The following is a 25,661-nucleotide window of genomic DNA, read 5'->3' on the forward strand; positions in this document are numbered from 1 at the left end:
AAAATATAGGTAAGAAAACCTACTCATCTCCCTAGGTTTTTCTTCTCTCCAACCAACTTGCAAGAAGCATAAGCACACCACTTTCTCACACAACAAAACATGTACAGAAATAGGTGTTTCTATTCAGAGCACGTACTTCACAGAAGTGTGAACTTTAATCTGCCTAACCCACTTAGATTCATGTAAGCACCATCCAAACAGGCCTATCTGATACAGAAATCATTTCTGACATACTATTGCTATATTACATTATAACTAGTAACTAAAAAAAAAGAAAGCATGGAAAGGCCAGAGAAATGGTGAAGCTTTAGCATTAGAAATCCATTAACATGATTAAACATGCATGGAAATAGCAAAAAAGGCCCCTTCAAAATAAACTGCTCATTTTCTTGATCCAGAGGGAAGACAGTAACACCTTCTACGTATCTGTGAACAGAGACTAAAATTACCTATAGAGCACTGTAAATACATGTTAGCATACTGGCTGACAGGAAGATGATCTTTCCATTTCCTTCTACCTACAGTTAGGGCCTATAATCAACATTTTTTCTATGCACACTTTCTTGCATGAAGCATTCTAAGATAGTAAAGACAGATGTTAAGATGTCTTGGCTATAAATCAGTATCTTAATGATTACATTAAGATGCATCAACATAAAAAACATCAAGGATACAAACACAAGGAAAAGGAAGGGGAAAATTGGCCACGTTACAGCCATACTGTCATCTTCCTGCTCAATCATTTCCAGTACTTCCATCTTAATTCCCAACATGAAACAGAAAAACACGCTTGCTTCAGAGCATGGGTCTTCTGCATCAGAGCAACTTACAATTTAAAGCAGAAAGTCTGAAGTAGGAAGGACCAAAATGTTTCATATTCACTTCCAGCATGCAATAATTTAAACTGATAAGGAACAACACTGCTGACAAATAGATTGCAGAGTGTGCTAGATGATGGAGGGAACATTGACACTATAACTATTTTAATCTAAGATATGTGCTAGCAAATGTTTACAAATGTTTACAAAAAAGAACAGAGCTCTTAATTTCTCAAAGTAGAAAACTGCAAAGTAAAAAAAAACAACAAAAAACTTCCCTTTGCATGGAGCTATTGAAATGCAGTAACAACTTAAAAGTCTTCAGTATCTGGCAAATGAAAGAATTGCAGAAAACAGTAAATGAAGTTTTTCTATTACAGCCATAAAAAAATACTATATTTAGTTCTGCAACTTGGCATGAATAAAGTCAATTTACACAATTCTGGAAAAGCAATTCTTTCTAGTTTGTCCAAAGTTTTAAACAAGACCCTAGTGATATTATTTTTCAAATCCATATAGACCTCATGATTTTGCTTTAAGCCTCACCAATTAAAGTTAAGATTTATTTCTCAGAACAGCAATAAAATATTATAGCAACACACACAGAAAGCTTAATTAAATTCATATGTCTTATTTTCCAGATTCGGGGGTATTTCACCATGCAGAACTTTATGAAGTATCAATACCCTCAAAACCGAAAATTGCTGATTAAATTAACTTGCATCAAATTATTATCTATTGCATATCACAACACTGTGGCATCCAGCCACTTGGCAAGTGAAGAAAGTGTGCTTAGGACTTAACTACAGTTTTCATATTAAGGTTTAAAGCTATTTTACTGAATCAATTATTTTATTTCAATAGCTCTTAATTGCCCATAAAACCAAGCTTAGGCTCGCCTTTCAAAAATAGGCCAACTACTCCCTCTACTGACAATAACTGACCATTACACTGGAGGCACAGAGATTCTATAAAACATTCTGAAGCAGCAAAGCCATCAAACACGATAGGTGTTTCCCTCTCAATGACGTTCCCATCAGTTAAGGCTTGAAAGACCCATAAGCTTCACTTTTTGCTCCCTTACCAAACAGATTAACACAAGAGTTGCTTACAAAATCTAAAAGCTTAAAAGTAGAGAACGTAAAATACAGGGCATGAATAAACCTTTTCAAACTCAGTAAAATACCCCTATCAATTTCAAACATAAGGAACCTTAAATTAACAAGGTTTCTATATTCCCCCTGCAGAGGGATGAAAGTATTTTCTTCCTTTTAATGAAGAAGCTTCTGAAAAGGGATCTTCCTTGAAAAATTTATGTGAACGTTGAACAGTCTTGGAAAAGGAAATATTCACACTAAACACAAATCCAGTGAATGTAAAGAAGCAAAAGTTTACATACAAAATCCCTGATTTAACACACAAAACGCTACACACCTGTGCACAAAGTGAATTCCAACCAGCTTTTCACGTATTTACACATTTCATATATTTTAGTCAAGGCAAAACTAATTTTCAGCATGCAGTACATGCAAAAACTTACTCTCATTTCTCAAATCCTACCAGAAAGCAAATAAAGTTCTATCTTACTAGCACTCTCAAAAGTTTATCTGCAATACTGCTTCCCTACAAACGTATGCTCAGTGAGAACCTATCCATTTGCTCAGTCAGTGATGTTAAATTACTCAGTGATTGCCAGGGAACATGCTGAATGCCAATCAAGTGTTTATGCTGAACCAGCAAGCTGGTTCATTTATGCAAGTCATTAACCAAGTGTCTTCAGGCTTTTTATCTGGTGAAGATTATTTCAAACTCACACCACTTGTTTTCTTGGGCACTTACATTAATATTTATGATATCAAGAGTTCTCAGCTGAAAAAAAACACCTTCAGCCTCAGCTCCTGTTGTTACCAACATCAGTGGCATATAGACTCAGTGTATCTGCTAAAATATGCTCAAGATCAACAGTGTTTCTCCTAACTCCTTTATCAATTCAGAAGCACTGAATAGTACAGACATGATACTATCAATCTGAGGTTGACAATCGTGTTCATGTGTAAAAAAAAAAAAATTAAAGCACTTGTCCCACTAAATGGCAGCACTTTTACTTGGAAAAGAATACAGAGCACACAAAAATTGTTTGGTCTGCTTGCTGAACAGGTCGGTTACCCACAAAACCAAATTTCAACAGCTGATCAGTCAGGATGGGTTTTGTAGCCATGCTCCAAAAACCCCAAGTTCTTCCAGAGGAAAAAGTCTATTCTGTGAAAAAAAAAAACCTCTTGCAAAAAACCCTCACATTTTCAAGAGAATAATAAATTGTGCTAATCACTTTGAAATGTATGCATTACCTAACTACCCTAGACATACAAGAACACAGAAACAAGATAAAAGGTCCTAAAGAGAAAGTTCACAATTTTTACTGAATAATTAGTTTTGTTTTTTGGTAAACTGATATAGTTACACTAGAAGAATTATGAAGTGCTATGTTCATTACAGAGTGTTTTGAAAAGCACTGCTCTTCAAATACATATCCAAAAGTCAGAGGCTGTTTGCAAAATAAATAGCAATGCCATTTTACTATATGTAATTTTACTGGATGCAAGACAGCTACTGCCTGAAAAACGGGCTAAGAGGCAAAAAAGATGCAAATAAAGAGTTGACTGTGATAAACACTGAAGAACATTACTGTGCCTTAGACCAAGAACTCTTAGATTATCTGGGACGTACACAAATAATACTGTGAGATTACAGCAAGAGAAGAATCAACCCTAAATTTTATTTCAGGTAGCAAATAGTGTTTAACGAAAAATTCATGCAGTTTCTAATTCAAACTACACAAGCGATCATTTTTAGTAACATGATTTTAATCTTCAGCTGACTTCAGACACGCTCTGCCACAATACAGCAGTAATTCACAAAGTTTGCTTCCAAAACCAAAGAAAGCTGACGCAAAAAATGCTACTATGGCCAAAGCCTGAAGAACGCTCCTCTTAACCATAAACTTTTAAAACTAATGCACACACATTCTAAGCAGTATAACAGATGTTTGGGGTTTTTTTTTTGCAATGAAAGCTATGACATGCAGCTTACCTTAATGACAAACTTGTTGGATGCCATGATAGGTCAGTGTAGGCTGGTCCTGTAAAAACATCAATTAAAAGTGATCAGCACTAGAGGAAAAACTCTACCTGGATTACAGGTTTTTAGCTGCTTTTTATTCCCCCTCTCTCCTCCCATAAACTGACACTAGTTGTGGTCACAGCACTGAAACGGCTGGGTTTAACTACCACAGAAATGGTAGCTAAAGATTCACTTGTCAAAAGGTAGAAAATTAGGTTAAATAGATGAAAGTCCTTCCTGCTAACCCCACAAGGTTGGGATTCAGACAGATATGGAATGGGCCCTATGGTACCAAATTATACCTATGAAAACCCAGGAATTAAAAAAAAATAAAAATACAATAACATTTTATTTTCACACAGGACAGGAACAGCGGCAACAGGCAGGGAACAACCTCGGCTTCAACAGAAAACCAGGTGAACAAGGGTTTCAGTATAATGGCAGATGTACCCACCCAAGCATCACAGTTCAAGCTTCAAAATCAAGTAACAAGTGTCAGTAGCTGCTGCCTGCAACAGGTAACACGCAACAGAAACTACACTTAGAGCTGCCTTTTACACTCCAAAGTTTCCTTTTCCTAAGGGATTAATCTCATGGTAAGATATACAAATCTTGTCAGTTTTGTAAGAGATGACATAGGAAAATATTAAGAATGCACAAAGACATACAATTCCTCACTGCGTACTAGGAAAATATTAAGAATGTACAAAGACATACAATTCCTCACTGCATACTTCAACTTATTGTGAAGTACTGAGATAGAGCTGTCAGACTTTCATGTTACAAGTCAGGCTGGTGATACGCATCTCCGTCAGGCACTACACTTGAACATAATGAAATGCAGTCACTATCCTTACTAAACTTTTAAAAAGTGCAAAACAAGATAAAGATCCACTTTACAACTACACAGCTTAATTCTGACATTAAGATTCAACAGTAATCATTTTGAACTAAAGAAACAAACACTTCTGTGCAGTCCTTCCCTTCCAAATATCCAAACACTGAGACCTCTGATTTCAAAAGAACTATAAGAATACATGAAAGTAACAAGGGCTCAATTCTATATACTGAGTCAAGGAAAACTTCCAACTACTTCAATGATTTTATTTTTTTTATATCATACCAATATCCAAGCAGTAAGAAACAGAAATAGTAAAAGGATTGTGAACAGTGAGAAGCAAATTGGTTGTTACTGTAACCAGGTTAAAATGAGTCTGACATAAGAACCATTCTGCAAGTAACTACTGAAAATAAAGTTTAATACATTTAATAAAATGTTTCAACTATGTTCTGAAAAAGTTCAAACTTAGAGCTTTTATCAGCTGCACAGTTAACAGTAAGCAGAAAGTTATAGAGAGGAAACTGATTTTCAAACAGAAGTCACACAGAGAGAAGCTGGCATACCATGCCTTGTGCCACGCAACTATCATTCTCCCTTGCACAAAACAGCCCTGCAAGCTTCTCTATATCAGAGTAAATTCTGTCAGCATTACCAACAGTAATTTCAAGATACACAATGTAAGGAACAGTGTTCTGGACTGTTTGGGACACCGTATTTCAATTCTAGCAGGTACTAAGGTACTTATCTATAGAAGCACCCCTATAGTCTAGCAACTGTAAGAGCAATCTTAGGAGGAGATAAAACTCAGAAATTCTTGAAACAGCAGATCCTAGAATTAAGTCAGAAGAGATGCTAAAGGGAAATGACAGCCATCAGGTGAAAATCAAGTGTGGTTCTGACTTCCTTGTAACGGTGTACAAGCTGTACACTGTTTAATGCTCTGACTGCACCACCCAAGTCTTGGAAGGCACATGCAGGAACTGTGAGAATGAAGACCCTAGGCCCACTGTAGGAGAGGATCTGGTTCGAGACCATCTTAAGAACTTGAATGTACACAAGTCCATAGGACTTGACGAAATCCATCCGTGGGTCCTGAAGGAGCTGGCAAGTGAAGTTGCTAAGCCACTACCCATCATAATTGAAAAATTGTGGCAGTCAGGTGAAGTTCCCGATGACTGGAAAAAGGGAAATATAACCCCCATTTTCACGAAGGGGAAAGGGGATGACCCAGGGAATTACAGACCAGTCAGTCTCACCTCTGTGCCTGGCAAAATCCTGGAGCAGATTCTCCTGGAAGGCATGCTAAGGCACATGAAAATCAACAAGGTGCTTGGTGACAGCCAGCATGGCTTCACTAAGGGGAAATCCTGCCTGACCAATGTGGTGGCCTGCTATGATGGGGCTACAGAACTGATGGACAGCGGTAGAGCAGCTGATGTCATCTAACCGGACTTGTGCAAAGCGTTCAACACTGTCCCACATGACATCCTTGTCTCTAAATTGGAGAGACATCAATTTGATGGATGGACCACTCGGTGGATAAAGAACTGGCTGGGTGGCCGCACACAAAGAGCTGTGGTCAATGGCTCCATGTCCAGCTGGAGACCAGTAGCGAGTGGTGTCCCTCAGGGGTCGGTGTTGGGACCGGTCTTGTTCAACACCTTTGTCGGTGACATGGACAGTGGGATTGAGTGCGCCCTCAGCAAGTTTGCCGATGACACCAAGCTGTGTGGTTCGGCTGATACGCTGGAGAGAAGGAATGCCATCCAGAGGGACCTCGACACGCTTGTGAGGTAGGCTGATGCCAACCTCATGAAGTTTAACCATGACAAGTGCAAGGTCCTACACCTGGGTCGGAGCAATCCCAGGCACAGCTACAGGCTGGGCAGAGAAGAGATTCAGAGCTGCCCTGTGGAGAAGGACTGGGGGGTGTTGGTCTATGAGAAAATGAACATGAGCCGGCTTCGGGGGAAGTTTAGATTGGATATAAGGTGGAAATTCTTTCCTGTTATGGTGGTGAGGTACTGGAATGGGTTGCCCAGGGAGGCTGTGAATGCTCCATCCCTGGTGGCGTTCAAGGCCAGGTTGGACAGAGCCTTAGGTGGCATGGTTTAATGTGAGGTGTCCCTGACCATGGCAGGGGGGTTGGAACTGGATGATATCTTAAGGTCCTTTCCAACCCAAACTGTTCTATGATTCTATGTATTTCTAGTGTTCAAGAACTCCAAGGAAGGACTAACCACCCCATCATGCAAAAAGCAAACAGCAAGATCTATCACAGACCTTTAGAAACACCGTAAGACCTGGACATGTGCAACTCACCAGAATTTAAAAACAAAAGGTCTTGGCAGCATTTCAGGAATTTCTGGATTAGCTTTTTAATAAAAGGCTGTATCTAGAACTTTACTAATTATCCCTACCTCCTCCTTCCAACAAAAAAAAAAGGAATAATAAAAAATAGAAAAAAAAGTGGCAAGAAATATCAAAAAGCAGGAGAGTGTTAAATGCTCTAGTCTCTTCTCCCAGCAGCTAGAAACATAGCCTGAAGTTAGGAAACGTGTAATTACAAACACAGCTTGCTGTGGAGCACACCATCAACTAAGAGCTCCTATGACAGCAATGACAACACTGAATAAACCTACCACTTTCACAGAATTACCTGTACACCTTGGGATATGGTAGAACACAAAGTACTTTGCCTCATGCTTTCAGGAATATAATTTACCTAGATCGTATGTAATTTTTGAGCTGCATATGGCATACAATTCACAACGGTGCTGCAGGCCCAGGATCTGAGAGCAATATTTAGACTGCTAATGTTTCATCATTAATCCTTACAGCAGCAATAGTAAGGAGAGTGGCAACAAAACATCCCAGAGTATCATCTCCAAACTCTCATGTCCTGCTTGAGAACAAACAAAGCACATGGATGAATAAGCTGAACTTATCCTGGCATCACCAATATCTTTTTCATAACAATTCACCATCCATAATACTACTGTTACAAGTGTGCTACTATTAATGTGAGAAGGACTGTTGGCAGGCAGAAATCTGCTCCAAATCCAACTCACAAAATGACAAAAGGAAAAAAGGGGAAAATACACACAAGAGAAGTTACCTTGGGTTTAATTTGCTTTTCATGGGAGTAAAGTGACTTTGGGAACTTGCCAACTGCCCTATTCTTTGCATTGACCATAAAGATAAGACAAAGGAAATGCAGCAGACAGAATGAATGTAAGCAAATCCTTAGATAAACAAGAAGAATACACGTAATGTGTGAACCACCAGGAAAGTCACTGAACTATCACAAATGAAAAAACACCCAATATTAAGACATAAAAAAGATAGGAAAAACTCCCTTTAATTGTGCAAGGAAAAAAAAGCAGCAAGACCCAAAATACTTTGCCATTTCCTGTGGTGAAAAAACAACAACAAAACCCACAAGAAATACAACTCTTACAATAGCTACTATTTGGTAACAAGACTCGGTTTCATGGAATACTATATCTGTTTCAAACCTCTAAGGGAAATTGTACATACAGAAATACAAAAAGAAGCAAATAAGGCAGAAAAACTCCTCACAGAAACTCTATGTATTTCTGTATCAAAAAAAAAAAAAAAACAACTTGACATGGTATTTGCAATATTTCAACATCTACATTTTTGATGGAGAGCCCGTACAAGAAAACATGGTCTACAATTAAACACATAGGTTTCCTGCAGCTAGAGCGAGACGTGCTTCGTAAGTAACTTGGCAAATATCTCTCTTTCCTAAATTTGACATGAAGTGGAACATGGCCTCCCAGAGAGTCAGCTGAAGTGTTTTTTGCCAGCTGATGAACAGCATCTTACCTTAGCTAAGAAGCAGCTTCCGGTGGCAAGCAAATTTGGAACACAGTGGGAATCAGGAACTGAAAACTGCTACTAACACAGCAGCTGCAAACTGTTCACATGCTGTACATCTTTGGGTGTCGTTATCACATGTGGGGTGAAGTGGGCACCTGAAAAAGACAGAGACAATAACACAAATGTCAATTATAAAGAACTCTCTAAAATAAGTCAGTATTAAGTATTTTTGTAGTCCAAAATTAGTTATCACAACATAAAAGAGAATTTTCAGAATTTTTCAGTCCTTGGGTATTGGAGCCAAATACTGTCCAGCTCAGGCCCAACACTCCTCAGTTTCTGACAGCTGACCCAAAGCTTGGGATAAGCAATGTGGGATAAGCGGGATAAGTAACTCAGCTACTCACACAGTTCATAAAGAGACATATCAAAATCTTCACATTCTGCAGTTTCAGAAATTTTAGGCTCACTGTTTCCAATGCTTTCACTCAAGCTTTGGAGACTGTTCTTCCAACCAGTTAGTATATTTCTAGCTCATTGTTGTCTACACTCCTTCATTCATGAACTGCCAATTCACCTTTCAACAACTCAGTTTCAAAACCGTTACCCATTCACCACACAACTGCATAGAACTAGAGGAATGAGAGTTTCAGAGGAACACCAGAGTGCTTATTACAGGCTATTATCTTTTTGCATTGCTGAATGCATTTAGTTTTCCTTGTAAGTTTCATAGAACAGTTCAATGAACACTGCATTCAGCTGTTCCGTAAAAAGTCAAAAATGTTATGCTAATTTCTGTATGGAAATTGGATATTAAAAACTTGTATTTTGACTACTGTTGCAAGCTTTGCAGCTACACAGAAAATTGAAAGCAAACCATCCATTAACACATGGATATGACAGGATATTCTTGACAGTGATTGCAGGAATAGGGGGGATAGGGAAGAAGAGTTAATACAGAAAAGGTACAGAAGCGAACACCTGAAAGAATAATTGAAGCCAGGTAAGCGTTCCTGAATTTGTTTTGGTCAGGGCAACCGGGATGGAGCATCTACCACTGCTCTGGCCAGCCTGTTCCAGTGCCTCACCACCCTCTCAGTAAAGAACTTCTTCCTTGTATCTAACCTGAACTTCCCCTGTTTCAGTTTAAACCCATCACCACTTGTCCTATCACTGCAGTCCCGGATGAAGAGTCCCTCTCCGGCATCCTTGTAGGCTCCCTTCAGATACTGGAAGCTGCTCTAAGGTCTCCACACAGCTTCTCTCATCCAGGCTAAACAGTCCCAATTTTCTCAGCCTCTCTTCGTATGGGAGGTGCTCCAGCCCCGTTACCATCTTCCAACCTCAATCATTCCATAATTGCACGAGTTTTACGCCTAGACAGCATTTCGAGCTCGCTCCTCACCGGGCCGGGAGGGGGTGCTGGCGGGAGGGGCGGCGCCTCAAGAACCGCCACCACCACAGCAACAGCCGCTCCCTCAGACCATCCCCTCACACAGGGAGGAAAGCGAGACTGAAGATAAAGGCGCGGCCGCTCCCCCCTGAGCCCCCCAGCTGAGGGTCCGAGCCGGCCAATGCCAACGCTGGAGCCGCAGCCCCGCCATACCTGTCCCACCGATTTCTAACGGCTCCGCCGCCCTCACGCACGACCCCATCCAAAATGGCCGCCGGCTGTAGCCACCGCCCGCCCTACCCTGCCCGAACGCAAAATGGCCGCCGACGCAGCCGCAAACGGGCGGCTGAGGTCTTCCAGGGAGATCGCGGGCACGTGACGCACGGCTCAGCCAATGGCGAGCGAGAGCCGCGTTTCCGGGCTGCGCAACGCCGCTTCCGGCTGTTGGGAGGTTTGGACGCGGGGGCTGTCGGGAAGTTGAGTCCTGCCCTCGCTTGCCTGGGGCCGGAGCCCAGGTGAGCTCTAGGGTTGCGGCCGGGCAGGCCCTTTCTCACCCGCAGCCTCTTGCTGTGCGAGGGAGCCTCCGGTGCGCCGTTCCCTCCGCTCACCGCCGTCCGCCTCAGCCGTCTCAGGGCCTTTCAGGCGCCTGCGCAGCAAAGGTCGTTGGGACGCGGGGGACGGTGGGCTGGGGACTGTGGAGTTCCTGCCGTCAGTCACTGGACGGGCTGCTGGGCTGGGCCGGGCCGGGCCGGGCCGGGCCGGGCCGCACTGCCTCGCCTTCCCTCGCCTCAGCCTCTCCTCAGCAGCTTCCAGCCGGAGCGCGGCTGTCGTACGCCTACCGGCCGGCTCCGTGACTTTGGAGTCTCCTTTGCCTTGTGTGACAAGTGGTGCCGAGCTGGGACATCTCCACGGCATGGTGGAGGGGTAGGACGCGGTGCTCCTGCAGGTGGATGAAGTTGGGCGGGTGTAGGAACATTGACTCTCTGTGGCCATTTAAAGACGTTATTTTGATATAAAACCTGAGTATGTATACTTTTTTTTTTCCCCTGTTGTAGGTATTTCTTAATGAAATCCTGTGGGAAGTACAGTTTTATGCATCTTTTTTATGTAAGGGTGGGTTAATTGTGTTTGTACCGATACTGTTGTACCTCTGAAGAGTAGGAGTTAAGGTAGCTGGGTGTAACTGCTACTCCAGGCATCACAAAGTGATGTGAGAAGCAGTGCAGCTTTGGCCTGCGAGTTGCAAGTCCCATATTCTGTTAGGAGCTCGTTCACTGAATGTTGCTAACTATGGGAGGGAAAAGTGGGGTATTTTGAAACTGCTTTAGTTTAGACCTCAAATCTTTACTATCTGAGGCAGTAACACTTGTAATTAGAATATTTACTATCTGAAGCAGTAACATTTGTAATTAAATAAAACTTTCTTACATTTACGATTTAGCATGCCAAAGCTTGACGCAAATGCAGCAGTTAACACTTCAAGATAACTGAATTTATATTATTTTCATGGCTTTTTTTTACTTTTTAAAGTTCACAAAGTAAGACTTTCTTGTGTCTTTTTGTGTTTTAATCATCTGCTGCACTGTAATTAATGATATCAAGGTTCAGGTTCATCTGTGCTGTTATTATAGAATAGAAGGAGGATTTCTATAGTATATTTAAAATAATAAATTATCTTTACCTAGGTAGATGCCAGTTTGAAATGGGTCTTAAAACCATCTGGAAGGACTACAAAGTTCTGATTGTTATGGGAGTTGGTCTTGGGCTGGTGCACTGGGGCTGGTTTCATATCAAGTCCAGTCCTCTTTTCCAAGTGAAGACAGTGGAGGTTGTTCCAGAACCTGGGATTGTGGCATACGTGTTGCAAAACGATCGCAAAAATAAAGAGAAGTAGCATTAGAGCTGTGTACTGTGGGTAAGTTGCCGAATTAGTTGTATCTGTATCTTTGAGGCAGGAAATGAGTTGATTAAATGAAGATTTTCTAACAGATACAGTGTTGCTGCTCCAACTTTAGCCTTCCAGAATTTCATGCTTTTTTTTTTTTGCAACAGTTAATCTGGGAGTTGCATGAACCCCAAAAATGCATCATATATGTTTGAAAACTACCACCTAAATCCCATGTGATAGGATAAATTAAGTGATGTTTTAGGTCTTAAAGATATTTCAAAACAAACTCGAATTCAACAGTGTCAAAACTCCCAGAAATAATTGTGACACAGTAACATATTGTGTGTTGTTAGTAGGGATGGTAATTACAATAGAAAACAAAACTAAGTGCAAGAGAAGTCTGAATACTGTAGCTATTAAATGTAAATGAATATCCCTTTAAGTTTTGAAGTGTTTAAAATCTGGAAAACAGTATTGTTTGTTGTGCATTTTTAAGTAAGAAACTGATCTTCCAGAGGCAGGGATTTCAAGTTGTTTGAACATTAAAAGCTTCTTGTTTCCGAAGTGGTTGCCTGTGAAGCAGTGCTGCTTAGTTCAGCTGTTTTGTTCTTGAGTATAACCAGGTTAACATCGCTATAGTTTTGACACTTCCATACAATTCAATGTGGTTTATAGTGGCCTGTTACTTATAGACCCACAGGTAAAACAGTATAGAAACTGGTGGTCAGTATTGAAGTCATTAAAAGATGTGTAAAATTAGTGTACTGTATGCTTTGTAATATATATTGTATAGTTTTTTTTCATTAAAAAGTGTTACATCATATATAGGTAATTGTATGAGGTTCAAGGCTCGGAACTAGGTCCTGCATTTGGGTTACAACAACTCCATTCAATGCTGCAGGCTTGGGGAAGAGTGGCTGGAAAGCTGCTCAGCAGAAAAGGACCTGGGAGTGTGGGTTGGCAGCAGTTTGCCCAGGCAGCCAAGAAGGCCAACAGCATCCTGGCCTGTAGCAGCACCAGTGTGGCAGCAGGGCCAGGGCAGTGATCATCCCCCTGTGCTGAGCACTGGTGAGGCCGCATCTCGAACCCTGTGTTCGGTTCTGGGCCCAGCACAATAAGAGAGATACTGAGGTGCTGGAGCAGGTCCAGAGGAGGGCAACAAAGCTGATAAAGGGTCCAGAGCACGAGTGTGGTGAGGAACGGCTGAAGGAACTGGGGTTGTTTAGCCTGGAAAAAACAAAGTTTAGGGGAGGCCTCCTTGGTCTCTTCAGCTGCCTGAAAGGAGGCTGTAGCAAGGTGAGGATTGGTCTCTTTTCCCAAGTAATAAGTGATAGAACAAGAGGAAATGGCCACGAGCTGCTCCAGAGGAGTTTTATATTGGGTATTAAGAAAAATTTCTTTCCCCAAAGGTTGGTCGAGCATTGGAATAAGCTGCCCAGGGAAGTGGTGGAGTCACCATCCCTGGAGTATTTAAAAGATGTGTAGATGAGGTCCTGGGGGCATGGTTTAGAGGTGGACTTGGTAGTGCTGGGTTAACAGTTGGACTTGATGATCTTAAAGGTTTTTTCCAACCTAAATGATTCTGTGATTGTCCTTACTTGAGTTTTTTTGTTAAACATAAAATAGCAGTTCAAGTTACGCAATTCTGTCATAAGATTATCCTAATACCTTTTCCTGTTTTACTATAGGTATGACTATCTCTGGAGCTTTTCATCTGTGTTTTGCCAGAAGAAGAGATGAGGAAAGCTAACTGGAATAGAAAGAACTTTCTGCTTGTGGTGGGACTGTCAGTTATAGGTGTCCATTTTGGAAGCATGCTTGTAAACTTTGTTGCAAAAAAGTCTGCTCACTCACATTCAGAAGCTAAAAAAGATCGTCATGAGTGAAATAGTTTGCTGCTGTTGTTGTGTATCAATTTCACAATAGGATTTTAAACCTCATTTTAAGAGCTAAATCCTGAGTAGTCACGGGGAATGTTGTTATTGTACTGTATGCACTGTCTCACCTTTAAAATGATCCTTAGTTGCAAAGAATTCAAATGTTCTACTTTAAATTTTAAAAGTGCTATGAATTATAGATCCGAGGAAAGATGAAATCTGTTTTGTTGGCCAGAATTAAAGTCTTACTTTGAAAATGTCTCGTCTTGAAGCTAAAAAGCCTTCGTTATTTATTACTGACCCTTTAACTAAAGATGGAGTTAGTCGGTCACTGTCCCTGCTGAGTGGAATATTAAAATCTTGCTATGGTCCTGCTGGTCGGCTCAAACAGCTCCACAACGGTATGGGAGGCTATGTTTGTACAACTTCACAATCTTCAGCTATGCTCAGTCGTCTTCCTGTCAGTCATCCTGTGTTAGGTGTTTTGATGGCCTCTGTACAGAACCATATATCCCGCTTCAGTGACTGCGGGTTATTTACTGCCATTCTCTGCTGTAGTTTGATTGAGAACTTTAAAAGCCTAAACGTTGCATCTTGCACTGTCATTAAAATAAGCAAGCATCTTTTGAGACTGTGTATGGACTACCTCAAATCTGAGGCCTGTGGTTGCAGAGTGGCTGTGGATTTTAGCAGTGTTGAGACTCTTCTTTGTTTGGTACATAGCATATTAAGAAGCAAACCTGCTTGCATGCTTAATAAAACAGAGGTTGATCATCTCACCACACTGATTTTAAAGGCTTTTCTATTTACTGTGCCATGTAATGCTGAGAGTAATGCTGTTTTAGGAAAGTGTGTAATAGTACCCATGAAAGGTAGAAGAGTTATGGATTCTGCAGTTCTTCCTGGACTACTGATAGAAGCCCCAGAAATCCAATTGGCAAAACCACTTACTGTCAAAAGAGCTTGTTCAAACATGATCAAGATAGCACTTTTCTGTGTATCCATGTCAGGAGACAGCTTCAACCCTGAAGAAGGAACTATAACTGTCCGTCACGGAATTTCTCTAGAAATGTCAGAGCTGAATCAATTGCTTAACGTAGGCAAGCAGCTGGTTAATGATGAGGTTGGCCTTGTAGTGTGCCAGAAAGTTATCCACCCCTCCTTGAAGCAGTATCTGAAAGAGAACAGTGTCATCGCTTTGGACAGAGCTGGGCTGTCTCTCATGGAACCCCTGAGTCGAATGACAGGTAACAGAGGAATTTTCTGTACTAAACAATTGTCTGTAATGTTGATCTCTCAATGAAAATCTATCTAGGTTGACATCCTTGCAGAATAAGGATTCTCTTATTTCTGCCTGTATCCTATCTAAACAGCTGAGCAAAGTTACTCTTTTCTAGTTTGAAAACTATTTTTGAGGTGAGATTGATCTTTTGCAGGCTCTAATGATGAAACATTGCACATGTGACTACTGATAGCTGCAGGAGGAATATCCAGTTATAGTTACTCTTTGCAGAAATAGATTTACAAATTTAATGAGAACAAAACAATTACTTTTTTGTCTTAAACTCCTTGGTTTCTGTATTTGATTTCTTATTTAGATCAATATGTTACTTATTGAAAAATGATTAAAAAGCCAAGAGCATGCTTTATGAAATGCAACAAAAACTGTTGTGATGACTGTAATACATGTTGTTTCTTTGTTTTTCTACATTGGACAGGTTCAAAGCCAATAGGTTCCATACACAACTTGTCTCCTGGTTGTTATGGCAGTTTGAAAGACATGTGCATTGAGAGTTTTGCTTCCAGAAACTTTGTGCATCTAATTCCTAATGACACGGTTGTCTGCAGCTTGATACTCTGTAACAGAAGTGAAACAGCATGGGATGAATTGAAGGTAGACAAATTTCTTGAACACTTTCTTGAAAAGTCATGTTTTTAATAGAAAAAAAATTATGAAAAATATAGGTATGATGTGTTTAGAAAGCGAATTTTCAGTACATAAATGGAATTTAGTTAGATTTTTAGGTATACAGTTTCAACAAAGCAGTTCAGAAACATGCTTGTTTCCAAAATTGCAAAGCCCTTGAAGAGTTCATGTTCATTTAATGCCTCTCTTTTAATACAGAAAGCTGTTTAGAGGCAAACATTTTTCACCTGTTCTTGAGGCCTCTGCAGGGTATAAACATTTTCATTCTTATTTCTTGGTCTATGACAGCATAAAGAAAAAATTGCCCAGCAAAAGGCCAGCAGCAGTACCTGCAGTAGTAGTCAAGCATTAGTTTTGCCTTGAATAGTTGCTTTAGAAATGTCATAGGGACTGATTGACTTTTTATATATAACCTTGTTTTGCAAAAGAAGGAATAAAATACTGTGGGTTTATTTCTGCTTTTTCATACTGAATGTGGCCAGATAAAGACAGTTTCTCATTAAGTGAACATGGTTTTGGAAATGCAGGTTTATATCCACATATAATTCATGTTTATGAAGTCTGTACTAGAAAGTACTGAAACTTCTATTCCAGTAGTTTTTTCAGTGGGGGAAAATCCTATTAATGATGGTATGTCTAATGTCAAATTAATATGGTTTTCAGCGTGCTTGTGAAACTGCAGAACATGTGTTACAGTTAACACTGAAGGAACCTTTGGCGTTATTAGGAGGTGGCTGTACAGAAACTCACCTGGCTTCCTATATAAGACATAAGGTATGAAAGATAAGGGTTTTGCTAAAGCTGCTTAATATATTTAGGAAACAGGAATTTATGTATAATCACTGCTGCAATTAAACACTTGTCTTTTCTAGGTTGATGTTGCATATTTGTTGTGTGCCTACCAATATAAAACAAGAAGTTCTATTTAAACCACTCAATTACATTTTTAGACTTGATAATACTGTATTTGTACTTGTTAATCTTTAGGAATCTATTATACCAAGTACTTGTTCTAAGTATTAAAGTAAAAATGTGTAGTATTTTTATCTTGACACATAATTGTGCAGAACTCAGTTTTGACTCATTTAGAAATCTTCCCTATTGTGGAATAATCACATGAAAAACTTTATTAGTTAGGACTCAACCATCTGTTTAAAAAAGAAAGGCAATAGTATGATACATATTTGATTAAAATTAGTTCTGCAAAACAGTGCTCTGATTTTCTGTTTTCCTGTTTTGTTTTTAGAGTTTCAGTCTGTCCACCAGCAGTTTTGAAGATATAGGTTGTTCTCAAACACAATACCAACTGGTTGCTGATGGATTTTGCCGTTCCCTGGAGTCTGTAGCTCGCTCTCTGAATCACAATGAGGGAGAAATTCTTACAGACATGGTTTATGGACACTGTTGGTTTGTTCCACCAGGTTTTCCACCTGTCTCTAGTTGGTCAGACTTGGTTTCAAAATGCGGCTGTGGGATTAATGGTAATGGTGAGAATCTCAAATGGAGGCCTTTGCAGAGCCAGTTTGGCTTCGCTGTTATACAGGACTGCCCTAAAGAGCCCCCAGTAAAGGCTACTGACTTTCTGACGTTGGACTGTTATGCTGCAAAGTGCAGTGGCCTGCAAGTAGCTCTGGAGACGGCCAATCTGATTTTGGATCTCTTGTACGTCATCAAAGATCAAAATTAGCTCTGATCTTACGTAAATTGCATTGCACAGCAAGATACTTAAATGAAAGCAGGTAATATATGATGTGTTAACATACTTTAAATGGTTAGAGTGGACAACAGACAGAAAATGTAAATCAGCTGGACATTAAGTACTTTTCTGATCGCTCATCTGCCATGCTCAAGCATTTTCAAATGTTAAACATTTTGTTAGCTGTTAAATGATTAGCCAAATGTACAATGAATCATAGTAACATATGACTTAACAAGCATCCAAATTAGCGTGTCCAAGAGAGTGAATGACACTTTGATATTCTTTCTGCATTAAGCAAAGTTTTTGTGGCATCTTCAAAGGAATGGGCAAAATGGATTGACTTGCTGAAACTATTTTCACTTGCTGAGAAAATGTATATTAAGGATTAGAATTTATGTAGTCTCACTCATTCCAGCTTGTATTGCAGCAGAACTTTATCACTGGTATGTTTAATTTTGTAAGTAAAAGAAGTCTCTCCTTGGCAAATATCTTGAGCCACTTGTTTTCAAGTTTTCTGAAAGTTTTTGTCACCATATACTATATGCAGTTTCTGTTTCAAAATGGCTGTGAGATTTGAATTAATATATCTAATTTATTTAGCAAGTTATAAAAGCTCAACCTGGAGATCTTAAGGTAGCAGGTAGATAATAGAAGATTTGAAAAGACAGACTGTATGGAAAAAACTTGTCAAGTGGACCATGGTTGTCTTCTGTGGACTGCAGGGCAGTCTATAAATAATGATGTTTCTGTCATTTAAGCAGAGCTGCAAGAATGTCCCACTTACCATTCAGTTAACTCTTTGACTGGGCACAGCCTCTTTCCTTTTAATGAAGTAAGGCTTTAAGCTGCTCACACTTTTTTTGATCTTTAAATAAGGCTGTAGACTGAATGATCAAAACTTTTTCTCATTCTCAGTTTGCATGCGAGATCAAAAGGGGTGTTACAGTTTCTTGCTGAAACTCATTTTCTTTGCCCCTTCTCCCTCTTTGTTTTCAGTCACAAGGGAGAAATTTCTGATGACATGCTACTCCGGAGAACATCCGAGTTAGCTACAGACTAGACTGCTTATTTGTTTCCTGGTCTCGTGTAAGTTTTTAATATATTTACTGAGTATAAGCAGTAGAACTGTTTTGTGTAATTCAGTTTTGAAATATGTAATTAAAGCAAGATCTTTCCAGACCTTTTGTGCAAAGTCTTTTTCATTTCAAGAGCATAAATAATAATTTTCTCACTAGAAAAAATGCAGACTTATTTAGAGTTCTTTATCTTTTTATGACCTGAAGTGATTGCTTCAGTGCTGTAAGGCATCCTTTGGGAATTTGTGGAAGAATGTTACAGGGGTTGAAATGGAGGCTGTTCAAAGTTGGTTACTTAAAAGGCTGCTTTCATATCTTGATCCTCCCATATACCATGAACCATAGGAAAACATCTGGAATAATGAAGCCAAATGATTGCGTGTATCTTAAGGCACAGAAGAATCTTGGTATTACTTCATCTAATTATGAGTCTCTTAAGTTGGAGTGTTGAATTAGAGTATTTTACTTCCTATAATAGCAGCTTGTTATGCAGTGCAAAAATGCTGAGTTTGGTGACTACAGCTGTGAAGTGAAAATTAATACAATATTTAAGTAGAAGTCGTTGCTAGTGTTCTTTTATCTTGGCAGCTGAAAGTCAATTCACAGCTCCTATAAAACCATTGTTAGCTCTATTATTCTTCCCCACCCCCCAGTTTTAAGTAAATCACATTAGAAAATTGTGGAAAAAATGAAATGTAATTTTGGTAAGTAGGTAAAAATTCATTTATACCCGAACCAAAGATTGTTTCACATGTAGGTAGTTTTAATAACAATTGATTTTTATCTCCCAGTGTGACTGATGAAGATAAATAAGCAGCTGCTTATGCAGCTTTGTAAGTATGGCTGCATATGTACAGTTCAGGTTCAGTTCTCAGTCATGCTACAGTTTTCCCAGACCTTTTGTGGTGGGTATTACCCTATCTTTAACAGGTAACATAGGAGGAATAGAACTTTGGATACTGTTTAAAATACAAGTAAATAGGATTTTGACTCTTAGAGCAACATAAAAATAACTTTGCTGAGCTTCCATGTTTTATGGTAAAACTTAGGTGCAAAGGTGGTAGGTTTTCCCCTGTTTTGAAATTGGCAAAATGAAATATCCCCAGGTATAAATCCTCTGCAAAGCCATTAGGGTTTTATTCCTGCTCCCTATGGAATTTCAGGTTTGTTCAGTGGGGAAAAATTAGTATTACAGAAGTATTACTAAGACAATTGTTTTCTGATCATGGCCTCGGTCATGGCTGTTGACTTCTGCAGGTTGCTCACAGGCTATTTAAATTTCAATAGATCTACTGGTAATACACAAGAGGTCAGAGTGTTCATCTCCAGCCTTCTGAGCTGTGTTAGTGCTTCAGGCCTAGTAGGAGAAAAAAGAAGTGCTGATATTGTAATCTCTGAGGTCTGCATATTTAAGGAAGGTGCCAGTATAATACAGTTGTTCCTCCGTTCAATATTCATTTGGTACTGCAGTTCCTATTTGGTATTTAAAACTTCAAAGTGAAGCAGACCTGAAAATGCTGCTTAATTTAGGGATCTTTAGTATTTCTATTACTGCATCCTATTTGAAGTAGACATACAGTTAAACATTAGTATTGGCATTGGCAAAGAATGCAGAGTATCTGCTTTTCACTGATTCTGCTACTGACTTGCGAATTATAGAGTCAGTCAGAAATATCTGAAGTTCTCTTCTGTCTGTTTTCCTATTTATAAAATGGGAATAGTTAACTCTTCTGAAGGCATGGGGATTTATGGGTGAAGAGTTCCAAGGTCCAGATGAGAAGTGAAGAACTAATTGCTGCACAGGAGAGGCAGATATTTCAAAACTAAAATGTTATAGTGATTTCATTAAGGGATCTTTAGCCAGGATTCACGTAGACTCCTTGAACCAGTCAAAAACTCCCCTGTTTTTCCTGTATATTGAACCTAGATGCATTTTCTCATTCTCTGAAATTTTGGCAACTCTTGCTAACAGTAGCCTAATTTATTGCCTTATGCCTTCAAGAACACACACCCAGAGAAACGTGACCTTAAAGCCCTGTGCAGGAATGACTGAATTTCATGGTGAGCATTGTCAGACCTCAGCAATCCTTACTGTATCATGTATGTCCTCAGAGTCCGTGCTTTGCATGCATTTCAGACCAGGTGTTCACATGATGCTAATCCTCGAAGACAGGGTAGAAACAGATTCACGAGTTTGGGAAACATAACTTCTCTGTATTGGTAATGCTACACTTGTTAAATTTTTATTTCATTTTCAGGAGGGTTGGGCATCTTTCAGCTGTTACAGTTTTTAGATCTGTCCTGGGAAGGGAAGAGAATGTTTATTGTTGTCAAAGCTTGTAAGGAAAAATACTGCCTGGAATATCATAAGCATAGTAGGGCATGTGCAAAACAGTTCTTCCTACCCAAAACCTGATCTGGATTTTACTTGTGCCCTTGTTTTGCTGTGCTGAGTAGCAGAATACACTATTTGTCACATTTCCAGCAGTGCCACGTGAACTGAGTCATGCAAGTACTCAATTTCAGAAAAATCAATATCCATGAGTCAATGTCATAGGAAGAACTTTAACTGGATTTGCCTTTACCATGGCTCTGAAGATGCAGAAGCAGTCTTTTTATTGCAGACTGTCTTCATCATGCTTATAATCCGTGCAGCCTTTGAGTAGCCGATTGCTTGTCTCATTCTGATGTCTACTTCAAGAATTTTAGTAGCTTTTATCCAGTAATTTAAATATAAGTTATTTCTACCTGCTTGTCAGCAGAGGCAAGTTGTACAGTACTAATAAATAACTTTTTGGCCAGTAACACTGTGATCTTAAATTCTCATTAAAGAAATACCTTTACTTTCTGCCTCTATAAATTGAATTGGACAAATCAGTCATGCATATCTTAAGCTCAAAAGTATACACAGAGTTATTCTTTATACTGGAAGCAAAAAAGTAGTCACAGCATATGTAATAAAGCCACTGTGTTATTAGTCCAGACACCAATAAAGTTTATTGCAGAATAGGTTCCATTGGGCTGTGCACTTTGTATCTTTAACTGTGCTGGCTTCCATTATTCTTGACCTAGATTTACATTAAGCATATGGAAATACCTTGTAGACTTACCTCCTGCAGAACTTTATTTTCATACCTTACTACAATTTTCTTTATAAACTTGAACTTTCAAGTCTTCTTGCACATGAAAACATTTTATTCAGGCTTTCATCATGCAGCTTGAAAGGCCACAGCTGTGTACTGTCGGGCTTCTATAAGCTAATTTCTGGTGTCTTTGTTATTTTCTCTCCTGACATCAGCTCTCTTCAGGTATGCATTAAATCCACATTAAATACTAACTGCTTCTTATTATAACACTGTTATATGTCACCACCTAAGCATTTCCATGGTAGCATAATGCAACAGCTATTCCTTATCAATAGTTTTTTTAAACCTTTCAGTCTTTTTTGCAAGTAGAGAAGCTGAATTGCCTCTCTTTAATCTTTAAAAACCATTCTTAGTATCATCGTTAGTATCTTCTCCCTTAAGGCTTATGATACTGTTAGTCTGATCTCTTGTACCTGGTAAGTGTTGGGTAAAAAAATGGGAGGTTTGGGGAAAATGAGTTTTCATCTGTGGTGATGACTCGGAAAGACTTTGAGTCATCGCTTGTGTGAGGGCTGTGCAGGATCCTCTGCTGATGGATGGTGTACTCAAGGGTGATGACGGTGATTTTCAGGGAATTGTAGGGACTGTGGTAATTCCGGCTCTTGAAAGACTTTGTGACTTTGAGCAGCAGAAGCAAAACTATTACACCCTCATTTGTTACTCCTTTTTCATGTGCCAGCAGACTCTAAAAGCTGTAGTAGGGTTTGTTGTAGGGTTTCTGGTACATTTGATTGGATTATGACTGTGCTTTTGCAGGTGAATCTCTGTGGGTTGTCCATGGCTGTGCCAGGTGCCTACCCAGTTGCTTGCTTGCTGTTACAGCTGAACCCAGTACACTACCTCAACAGGATCAAGGGAAAAATAGGATGAAAAACCTCCTGGATCAAGATAAACTTCCTCCCTCTCCATGTTTCTCACATTTTCCTCTCCCATTCCTCGCTGCTGAGTGTCATTTTGTCCTTAAATCTTTTTATGCAGAGGTGCCCTGTGGTGCAGTTTAATGTGCCAGCATGTCCCTACAGAGGCTGCCCAGCCCTTCCTGCTGACACCCCTGTGATACCTTGCAGGATGCTGTTCTTGAAGGTATGGGAAAATTGCTGATTTTAAACACACCTGGCAGGGTGAAAGGGCCAAGGAAGAGCACTAGAAATGTTAACAAAGGCTAATCCTGGAGGAGGAGCTGGGAAAAAGATTTCCCTTGTGGAGTGAGTGCCTCAGGAGGGAGACAAGGAGATCAATCAGCTGCAAAAAGGCAGGGCAAAGAAACCCAACTTCTATTGGATGTGGATGGTGTAAAGGTGTTGCTGATGGCTTTTATCTAAGGCAGGTGTGCAGGGTGGCATGTTCCCCTAAGAGGAGGATCACTGCAGCCTACCTGTAGAGAAAAGAGGGTTTGAAGGTGTGCTTGAGGGCTGAGGAGCTTCCTGAAATGGGCACTTTTTGGGGAGGCTAAGATGCCTTCCTAGTATCTTTGAGAAGGGGAATGGCCCAAGAGCTGCTTCATGTGGGGTTCCCTGGCTGGAGGTTAGATGGGAAGACCACCTACTCACACCCATAAAAGCCTCCTTAAGCACAGTCTGAGGATACAAGTGTATATGTGACACAGGCGGAGGATTGACCCAGGAAGTGTTGCAGTCCATGAGATGACACCAAAAAGTGAGTTTTTGTGTATTTTCTTTGCACCAGTGTGGTGCCTGCTAAACAGGGGAGTGTGTGGTGTGGCCTGTTGTCTATGCCAACCTCTTTTTTGGCTTTTTTGGTTTCCACTGCTTCATTTTTAAGCAACCAAGTATTTCTTCTGCAACTAACAAAGGCAGGACAAATTCTTCACTTGGTTTTACATGCCTTAACTCTGGTCTTCTGTGTTTACTTCTTTGTTGGGGTCAGCCAGCAGAGGTGGGAAAAGGAAGATTAGATTTGTGTTTTGTACCTAAATTCTTTGGGGGAATTTAAAATCATGATCCTAGAAAGCATCTTCTGAGACTGCCTGTCCCTGTATCGCTGTGTCGTGTACTTCTGTGATCAGCATTGCACTAACTTCAGTGCTTTGTGTTTGACGCAGGCATCTTTGCTGAATCAGGTCTTGAACTGTCCTGTTGTGATGCTTTACTTGTCAATATGACTTTGTCCATAAGTTATGCTTTTCCAGTATTCTGCACAGGCACTGAAGTGTTTGGTTTGGCCACTCAAATGCATTAATGTTCTGCAGCTGGGAACATTCCTGAAAGGTGGTTAATCAGGCAGTAGCTAAAACAGTTGTAGATGTCCCTGCTGTCTCTTACCTTGGAAATTAACTGGTTTATATGTGTCAGTAATTAGAAGAATATAATACAAAACGCTAAGAAAGTGGAATACTTGAACCCTGCACTGAATAATTTAGTTTTCTCTGTTTTTTTAATTGGTATGGTGTGGGCCTTTCCAAATCAAGTGCTCATCTCCAAACCAAAGCAGCAGAGAAATTAGCTTAAATTTTTAATAATGAAAATTGCTGAGCAAAATGCTTCCTTGACTACTGAAATATTGTCAGATAAGAGAAGTTGTATGCACTTGATGCCTCCGTGAATGTAAATTCTCTTTAAGGACTTCTTTATATCAGTGTTCAGCTTACTAACGGCATTCTGAGCGGAGTGTGAGTGCACATGTCCTGGTTATGGGTGTTAAGAAGATCCATTGCATCTGTTTAATCAAAATGGCTGCTAAAGGAAAAAAAGATCCTGTTCCTAAAGCTGCAAGCATAACAGCAGATGTCACTCCAGTCTTTCTCTATGTGGGCCAGAGAATTTGCTCCTGTACAAGAACTGTGTGTGTGTGACATGATTGCTGATGTTTAGTATAGTATATGCTAAGGAATAGATGCAGGGCAGAATTTCTGAGGTTGATTAGGGATTTTACACACTAGAGAAACACCATTTCTGGACTGTCTCCATTTGGACCTGTGCATGAGGTGGAAACAAGCTATGAAGAGATGTAGGCAATGAGCAGCAACACATACCTTTCTCTAATGCCTGGCTCATCCCTAGCAGTGTTCAAGGCCAGGTTGGACAGAGCCTTGGGTGACATGGTGTAGTGGGAGTTGTCCCTGCCCATGGCAGGGGGGTTGGAAGTGGATGATCTTAAGGTGCTTTCCAACCCTAACTATTCTGTCATTCTACGATTCTATGTTAAAGATAGTGGGGTTATTTATTGAGAAAAATACTTAATGGCATGGCTCAATCGTTCTAAGCAATTGCTTTAAGATTGCATTACAGTTCTTAAGTTCAAGATGAAGTTAACATTTTGAGCAAACTACAACAAATAGTTTGAGTGAGCTGTTCAATTCAGTGTTCATAGTTTGGCCATAACAATGGTTAAAAAACTTGTATGTAGAGGAACCCAGAATGAAAGTCTTAAGTTTCTTGAAGTAGTGCAGATTTAAATACACCATCTCGTATGACATTGTATTTAGTGTGTGCTGCAAAAATATAAGCCAAAAATCTCATGTCAAGGTGGCAAAATCAGTTTCCTGCTTCACAGAGAGAATCATCCACAAACTCTATAGTAGATGCTGTCACTACTCAGTGTAATCCCAAGAATGTGGTTTTCAGTGTGTTGGTTGTTTTGGTTGGTTTTGCACACTGGTAGGGATCTGAAGTCTACCTGCTACTGCCTGTAAAGACATTAGAGTAGAAAGCAAGATATCCCTTTCTTACAGGTTAATTTTAGTTGCTGAAAACTCTTACTTATGGGCATAAAATCACTCAAGGCTACATTTGTCTGAATCTCTAGTGCCTGTAGGAGGAGGAAAATGGAGTTGTTTTTACATTGGGGGAAGCAAAGAACAAAATTCTACAATAGCAAAATGCACTATTCTATGATTCTATGTTCCGGGGTTGGAGGAGGTGGGAAATTCCTTGAATGGTTCTTGGCAGTTCCCTAAAGTGCCCGTTAGCAGCATGTGAAACTTTTGGTGATGTAATTGTTGACTGTGAAATGTCTGGCCTCCAAGAGCGGTGTCTTTGCAAACCAAGGCTTAACATTTAATCCAGCTTTG

General features: G+C 39.9%; 3 protein-coding genes across 6 annotated transcripts in view; 2 read left to right on the forward strand and 1 right to left on the reverse strand.

Annotated features, from left to right (window-relative positions):
• SLX4IP (SLX4 interacting protein) overlaps window positions 1–10,361 on the reverse strand; it is a 78,391-nt gene extending 68,030 nt beyond the window's left edge. For 2 of the 3 annotated variants that reach the window (XM_061461580.1, XM_061461578.1), the window contains exons 1-3: window positions 10,232–10,361; window positions 8,632–8,780; window positions 3,909–3,957 (exon numbers count right to left, since the gene is read on the reverse strand). In XM_061461580.1, coding sequence (XP_061317564.1) covers window positions 3,909–3,935 — 27 coding nt within the window. In that variant the 5' untranslated portion in view covers window positions 3,936–3,957; window positions 8,632–8,780; window positions 10,232–10,361. Of the gene's footprint in view, window positions 1–3,908; window positions 3,958–4,392; window positions 4,419–8,631; window positions 8,781–10,231 lie in introns of those variants that run through there. The other variant, XM_061461579.1, reaches the window with a different exon arrangement.
• Window positions 10,362–10,834: 473 nt separating this feature from the next.
• On the forward strand, window positions 10,835–13,794 carry LOC133273285 (uncharacterized). 2 transcript variants are annotated; one of them, XM_061461543.1, is made up of 3 exons: window positions 10,835–10,942; window positions 11,704–11,933; window positions 13,595–13,794. In XM_061461543.1, the coding sequence occupies exon 2, from the start codon at window positions 11,721–11,723 to the stop codon at window positions 11,910–11,912; it is 192 nt and encodes a 63-aa protein (XP_061317527.1). In that variant the 5' UTR covers window positions 10,835–10,942; window positions 11,704–11,720; the 3' UTR covers window positions 11,913–11,933; window positions 13,595–13,794. The 2 variants fall into 2 exon arrangements, with proteins under 2 accessions (XP_061317527.1, XP_061317526.1); XM_061461542.1 differs by having other exon boundaries at window positions 10,844–10,942; window positions 11,708–11,933.
• A 3-nt stretch (window positions 13,795–13,797) lies between these two features.
• MKKS (MKKS centrosomal shuttling protein) lies at window positions 13,798–17,512 on the forward strand. Its single transcript, XM_061461541.1, has 4 exons — window positions 13,798–15,030; window positions 15,502–15,677; window positions 16,374–16,484; window positions 16,957–17,512. Exons 1-4 carry the CDS (start codon window positions 14,040–14,042, stop codon window positions 17,395–17,397), a joined length of 1,719 nt encoding a protein of 572 aa, XP_061317525.1. The 5' UTR covers window positions 13,798–14,039; the 3' UTR covers window positions 17,398–17,512.
• Window positions 17,513–25,661: the final 8,149 nt, after the last annotated feature.

Source organism: Pezoporus flaviventris, unplaced genomic scaffold (assembly GCF_033815535.1).
Source record: "Pezoporus flaviventris isolate CSIRO_AGI_PZ_B2104156 unplaced genomic scaffold, CSIRO_AGI_Pfla_v1 ptg000031l, whole genome shotgun sequence".
NCBI lineage: Eukaryota > Metazoa > Chordata > Aves > Psittaciformes > Psittacidae > Pezoporus > Pezoporus flaviventris.